Source organism: Atta cephalotes (assembly GCF_000143395.1).
Source record: "Atta cephalotes unplaced genomic scaffold scaffold00019, whole genome shotgun sequence".
In the NCBI taxonomy this organism is placed as follows: domain Eukaryota; kingdom Metazoa; phylum Arthropoda; class Insecta; order Hymenoptera; family Formicidae; genus Atta; species Atta cephalotes.
The window spans coordinates 3,619,313-3,627,078 of NW_012130083.1; the positions used below are offsets into that span (position 1 = coordinate 3,619,313).

Genomic DNA, 7,766 nt, shown 5'->3' on the forward strand with positions numbered 1-7,766 from the left:
CTCTCTCTCTCTCTCTCTCTCTCTCTCTCTCTCTCTCTCTCTCCCTCTGTCTGTCTTTCTATCTCTCTACGTCTATCTTTCTCTCGGCAAACCGCCTCCCCCGAAGCCATTCGTTTCCGAACGAGAGCGGCTAAAGGCGGACACGCGCGCGGCGCTAAGCGACAGCCACTAGCCAATTTACGATCGCGCAAGCGCATCTACCGAACTGCATCCTACGTTCGGATGCAGTTTACTGAGACGCATGTACACGCTGAATCGAATGGCTACTACTATTGCGGGCCCCTTTTGGTCTCGCCCTCGTCCGCAGAAATTCGCCCACGAGAATGCCGACGGCGTGAGAAGATCGCGCCGGCCGATCCATCGATCGCTCCGAGCGATTCGATACGTCTTGAGAATTCCGCACTTCAACGTATGCTCTATTTTAAATTAGGAAAAATGCCACCTTCAGCTTTTATCATTAAAATTGTATCTCCTTAAGGGAGAATATAGAAAGCAAGTGTCGAATATAATCATGAAATTGAGAAAACAATAATTATGAGAAAATATTCTGGTTGTACCAATAAGTACAAACAAAATGAATTCCGATCATATGAATCAAAATTCTGAATATCGTATTTGAATATCTAGTTATCTTGACTATGTTTGATTTATTTTAGATTTAACTACAAGTATCTGATTTGTACCTTTCTAGTTGAATCTACAAGAATTTCAATTAATGCAATAAGACTTCTTTCCAGTATTACAAACGTAACTTTTCTTCTTTATTTACATTTAATCTCAAGATTGTAATTTTATAAGGCTCACTCTGCGAATAATGTATTTCTGAAATTGTTTGATAGTCGTATTACAGCTGGCTAATTTATGATCGTGCTCGTATGCATACAAATCATTTTAGCAGTCGTCAATCTGATGCGAATATGGATGGTTCTATGATTGTGAACTTTGAAACGCAATGATTTTCCATATTATATTATATGTCTCTTGTATTTAAATCGTCGTTTAATAATAGTTTAAATATAGTATGATACTCCTCCCTCCTCCCTTCCCCCTCCCCACACACACACACACACATTTATACATACCAATATACATATGTAGGCAGGCACACAAGCAGTGCAAACTCATGTAGGCAAACGTACAAACAGACCTCATAGCAAATTTATTTTTAAATTGATATTTAATGATACAAAGGACAATTGATTCAAATTGATTTTTAATAATATCTTATTTTCATCAAAAATTATAAAAACGGTTTATTGCGTATCCTACGCCACAGGGTTAAGTTCGGTTATTTGGGACATTTACCTTACGTTCAACTAAAATGTATAAAAAAATTCCATTTTTTTAATTTGATTTTTATCAAATAGCATTCTTTTGTTTTATTTTTATCAACTAAAGTTAGTTTGACATTAATTCCTTATGAGATTTGCACCTCAGATATAAATATATATAATTTCATTTTCCCAAAATTAAATCATGACTTTGAAATGTGTTATTAAAAAGATCAATTTTTAATTTTTCAAATCTTATACTTTTTTACATTTATAATAGTTTATTTAATTGCAATAATCAATAATTTTTAAAAAGAAAGATATTGCGGCGCTATTATCAAAGTGAGTATCGTATTTTGCTGGAAAAATTATTATGTATTTGTCATATTTTGTCGACAGATATTCATGTTCAGAAAATAAGACGAAAATACAGAATTTTGAGATATTATTGTAAAATTTTCACACGACACATGGATGTCGATTGACCGTCCAAAAGATGTCCTGAACTTTCCAGATGGGCGCCCATTTCATTACCGCAAATAGGTCCCTATGAATACCCGAAGGGCATGCAATAAATGTACCAATGACCGCCCGTTTGACGTTAAATGAGTGCCCAATGGACATCAAATAGGCATTCATCCGAAAAATTCAGAACATTCTTTGGATGTCCATGTGTTGTGTGGGAAATATATTCCATGGATGGAAAGACGTCCAATGGATACATAAATGACCGCCCATTTAACGTCTATTTTGGGGTATATTTTGGGCATGTTTCGAATCTCTTCAGATTTCATCAGCGCTCATTATTTGTGTTTTTTCAATGCCCATCAACGTCCATTAAACGTCTATTTAACACGTTCGTGCGACATTCATTCCTTAGAATCGGGATCAATATGAAATATAATTTTTTGCGGATTTTGAAAATTATAATTATTTTTCATTGCAAATTTCCAAAATCTGTAAGTATAAAAATAATATATAGGTATATATTTTTATATTTTTTGCAGATTTTAGAAATTAACTCTATACTGCAATGGAAAATAGTTATAATTCCCAAAATCTGAAAAAAAGAAAAATCTGTTTCTATTCTAGAAAAAGATACATATATATTTTTATTTTCTTCCCCAAAAGTATATTATTTAAATGTAATGTTGAAACTTAATTATTTAATAGAATTAATTTTGCATTCTTTTCCATGCTATCCTTAAAAGTTAAATGCAACGTGTATCTTATAGTAATATCCTCTAAATGATCTATTCTAACTATTTTAAACATAGGGAGAGAACAAAATGTGATACTTTTACTAGCAGATTAAATAAAATATAATAAATGAATTTCTTGTAAAAGTGTAGGAATAATACATATGTAACAAATAAAGATAATAATCGCACGAAGACAATTTCTTTTAAGTATTTCATATCTGAAAGACATTTTATGCAAACTGAAAGATACGTCGTTTTTGTTACAGTATTACGAGATGTCATACGGCCTCAACGTTGAAATGCACAAACAGGTAAGTTTTCCATTCCTTTTTCAAGTAATAATTAATTTTTTTGATGCACCGAGAGATTTAAGATCACGACCAATATTACCATCCAGTATAATATTGAAAAAAATTAACTAAATTAAATTAGATAAATTAGTATTGTATGGAAAATTGATAGCTAAAACATTTAGAAGGGATAGTGATCCCTCTTCGAATATATAGAATGTATTCCAATAATGTAATTGTATTCTTCAAACATCGCATACAATTAGATCGTAAGATCGAGTAATGTAATCTTTAAGTAGCGCGTAACGTGAAGTTAATCAAGATCACATTTAACTCGGATGCTAATTGTAAGTATTCGAGTAGCCCTTCGTTAATTGAGCCCGGGGTCAGTGAATCGTCGGAATCGGCCGCGGTCGCAAATGAGGGGTGTGCGTTTAGGCCGGGAAATCGTGTAATTTCTACTAATCAGGGGAAACTGCGGCGGGGCAGTCCCCTCTGTCAGCAATTTTCTTAAAAGCGGCTATGGTATAGCCCCTCGCTACGCGGTCATGCTCGAAAGTGGGGCTTCCGAACTCCAAACAACCCTCCCACGAGCGGTACAACGAGCTGATATTCATTAGCATTAGCGGCCGATCATTTCTCACCCTCGTACCTCGAGGCGGCGCTTAATGGGCCGAGGCGCGGGAGAAAGTACGTTCTCTCTCGAGTATATTATAGAACGTAACACGGCGCTAGAATCACCGCAGAATTGTTTCCGGCGAATAATGCACGAGAAATCACGTCTTTTAAAGAAAAGAAAAAAGAGACAACTATTTTAAACGGTTCTCGCAGATCTCGCGATTTGAACTACGAGAGGTGTCTTTTAAAATTAGAATAAGGTCATCGAACTTGATTTATTAATAACGAAAACTGCAAATGTCTACGTGTCATCTTGAATTCAATTAGCTAAGGGTTTTGCTTTTGATTAAATGGCTTATCTTGGAAAGATAGTGTAATCAAGTAATTAAATAAATCTTCATTCCTTCTTTTTACGTAGACTAATGTAAGCTTGCTAAATTGTATATATTGAAGAATCTAAAAATACATTCTTCGATATACGTCATTTTTTTCTCTCATCGATGACGATAAAACTTCTGAAGACCCGTATGAAAAGTTATCGGCTCTTTAATTAACTGTACGTGATAATATCGCGCCGATGTCATGCGATAAAACTTCTGAGAGAGACCTGTTATAATTTGTAAATTTGTCGGATAATAATATACGCCAGATGTTAAAATAAAAATCGAAAAAGTAAGACTATTCGAGATCGCTGGAAAATCAAGTCAGGACACCGCGACTGCACAAATTGCAGCGGAGATAATGTAACATAGCAAACTCGCTTCTCTGACGCTAATTGGAAGAGAAATGAAAAGTTATCGGTTCTTGGCGGCTCTCTAATTAACCATGATAATATCGCGCCGATGCCATGCGCTCGTGAACGCGCGATTAAATCTCTTTTGCCAGCTTATTCACATTAATTGCTATCTTCCAAGCATATTAGACGATGATTTTGTACAAAATCAGTGTGATATCTTGAAAGAAATTAATAATAAATTTTTGAAATTTTGTTATAATCATTTAGAAATACGCTTTATTATTCATTAATGTTCCATTCTCCAGTTTCTTCATCTGCTATCAACGACCTAATGGACGTCTCAAAAATGTATGTTTATTACTTTCGGGGATGTCGCACGTCGCGTCAGCAAATCAAAATTCAACCTCGCTCGGCAAAAAAAAAATAAATAAATCAAATTCCCTTTAGTCAATCCCAGCCACTTAGTAGGCTTTCGTATCGCGGTTTTCTCGCTCCTTTTCAATTTGAGCCCCCGAATGAAAACAATCTTCCCCTACAAGGTTAGATCCTTCTGTATCTCTGCCTCGCTCTTTTTCCTGTTTCACCACCCCTTTCGTTTTTACCCTTTTCGCTCTTCCTCGTTCCTCGCACAGCATTCTCTTGCTCTCTTGCATTCCCTTTCTCTGCCTTTGATTTTCCGTCGCATTTTGCCCACCCTGTGTTCTTCTCTATCCTGTAAGCTTCTCCCTGCTCGTCGCTTCCAGAATGCTAGCCATCCCTCGCATCTGCGACCCTCGTATCTCCTGCCACAGCTCGAAGTCGACATTTGCCTCTCACCCACCCTACCGCAGCCACCACTTTACCACTCTCTACTCGACTAACTCGAATTTGTTGGCGATGTCCCAGTTCTTGTAGGTACGATTACTTCTCTCGCTTCATCTGCTTCCTCATCCCCAATAGCAGTCTTGAGTTTTCTCCCTTCGGTCAGCCTCACTCACGAACATTGGCTTGCTCGCGCGCGCGCGTTCGATTTAATTGATGATATAGATTGCGACTGATCGCTTGTCGGAATATTCGTCTTTTGACTCCCACGGTGACACTTTCGAAGTTTCTCGTCAAGACTCTACATGAATACCGTATTATGAAGAATCTTGGAAAAATTTAGTAGAAAAAAATAGCTAAAAATTCAATTTAAAAATGTATTAAATAATATATATAAAATAATAATATATATTAAATAATATAAAAATAAAATAACGCCTTCAAACGAAAATTAAGTTACTAAAATTTATTATTAAGGAGATGCCGGCGTCGCCTTGGACAAAAATATTATTTTTGTTAATTACTAATTATTTCATATTATAGCTTCATAAAATTAAATTTTTTTTACGCGATTAAAGTAATATTATATATCTAGCTCTGATATATTTTGTCTCTAAAGCAGGTGAAAAATCAAGAAATTACAAATTTTTTTATTTAATTTTATTCACTCAACTTTATTCATTCAACTAATGTTATTGATATATTAAAATATTTCTTTCGTGGAAAAGTTATGCAGATTATGTATAATCGAAATAAATGCAGAGCTAGATGTAAAATAAAGAAACATACATGTGAATTACCAGTTGAATTAAGTTTAGAAATCTAAACAAAAATATTTTAGTATATGACAAATTGTGAACATTGATATAGTAGTATATAGTGATGTGTCGCATTTAAAATAACAATCCTGTTGAAGTTTAGTCGTCACGCCAGCATCTTAAATATACAAGATTTATTTAGTCATCTTCAATTATAAATTAATGCAATAAATTAATATGTAACGACACACAAAAATTTAGATACATTAAAAGCATTAATAACGAAAATCAAGATACATCGGATTCACGTAAATCTCAAAGACATCTTTATTATATGATGTTTAAAAGACATCTTAATGATATCTTCAGAACATCTTATGTTCACATTTTGAACATATTGTTCTCTGGAGGAGTTTTACAGTCTGTAATTTAAACTTTCAATTGATGTCGATGTACAACATGATGTTAAATAGTAAAAATAAAAATAAATTCTTCGTTGCCGTGAGAGAGTGACTTGGAAAGATTTATGAATCACTTAAAAGTAGAAAATATTTAATCAAAATTATACCTTTTCAAATTTTCGAATTAATACGATATCGTTCGTTAATATGTGATAAAGCTTTTTTATCAGTCGTCCTATTAGATTCTTGCGTTCCATCGAATTTCATCATATACGAGTTTCTCCGGAAAACGAGATTTGCAGCGATAGAGAAAAATGGGCGGCTCGCAAAAAGCGGCCGCGACTACGCAAAAGAAAAGCGCGAAAGAGAAAGGGTGGAATAAACTGGGCGAATCAGAGCGACGGCGAGGACGAGACAGAAGAGCTAAAAACTCATCGCGACGCGACTGGTCGCGCGTTACGTTCTCGCTCTATTCATCCCATCGAGTCGTACGTACATACGTACATACATTCGACTGCCGGTATATCTGTCCGATAACGCTTATCGCTTAATTGAAAGGCACGTCCTTCGGTGCGACGACCGCCTGCTCGTTGCCCCGCTCGATTAAGTCGCGATCCACGGTAATATGTCGCGGATATATTACGCGCACGCGATCACGAAATGGGTCATTACCGAGTCTTGGGATAGCTGAGAAAATTAGAATTAACCACGAAATCTCAAGGAAATAAGGTAACAAATTAGTTGCATTCGTTTTGATATTTTAATATCACATCATTAGTTCACATTAAACTGCGCGGGAGCTTTTAATTAAAAACTTGTCGTAAGAGATTATAAGGCCCCAGTTTCACAATTCGCGGTTAACTCTTTAACCGAGGTTCAACTTACTCTTTGTCAAAGAGATGAAGGGTAAGCTGAACCTTTCGGTTAAAGAGTTGACCGCGAATCATGAAACCAGATCTAAGAAAAGAGAAGAAAAATTTTTATTTTCATTTTATTTATTCGTAACCAAAGTTAATAGACTAAAGTTATTAGATATTCTTTGATTTTTATCAACTGTTCTGTATTAAAATTGTGCCCGAACACAAAAAATCAGATGGCAATAACTTTTGCGTTATCCTAGAAGAGAATCAAGCCGCGCTCAAAAGTTATTACGAATCACATCGTCTCTAAGATAAGAATCCTTCGAGCGGAAATATTGAATTGAAGACGGCATTCTCTCTCGAAAAAGCGCGCATCTCTTTGGAAGAATATTGCCGCGGCGTTGTTGGCGTTGTTCGTCAATACAAGAGTAACTACCATTTCCCCATCGCGGGTTCGCTCGGCGTCCGATAAAAAATGTGCAGGCTGACCAATTGCGTATAACTCACCCTGCCTTTCCAGTTCTTCCTGCCTTCATGCATATATACGTCTATCTATCCGGGCTCTCTGTCTTCTGCTCTCTCTGGTCATCTCTCCCTCTCACCTTCGTTCTTTATCCTTTTTTTTTTTGAATTCTCTTATTCCGTCTCTCTTTTGGTGCGCGCGACCCCTCTCGCTCCATCTCCCACGAGTTCTCTTTCGGCGGTCGGGGGTCGCTTTTCCAGGGTTCTCTCGTTCGTACACACGTGTTAGCGTGCGAACGCGCGACCGGGCGGATGAGAGAGAGAGAGAGAGAGAGAGAGAGAGAGAGAGAGAGAGAGAGAGAGAGAG

At 36.2% G+C, this 7,766-nt stretch overlaps 1 protein-coding gene across 1 annotated transcript in view; it reads left to right on the plus strand.

Moving 5' to 3' along the window:
* The window catches only part of LOC105619185 (protein groucho-like), a 52,555-nt gene that overhangs the window by 12,560 nt on the left and 32,229 nt on the right, over positions 1–7,766 (plus strand). The window contains 1 exon segment of the mRNA XM_012200712.1: positions 2,740–2,784. Within this exon segment, the coding sequence (XP_012056102.1) occupies positions 2,740–2,784 (45 nt within the window).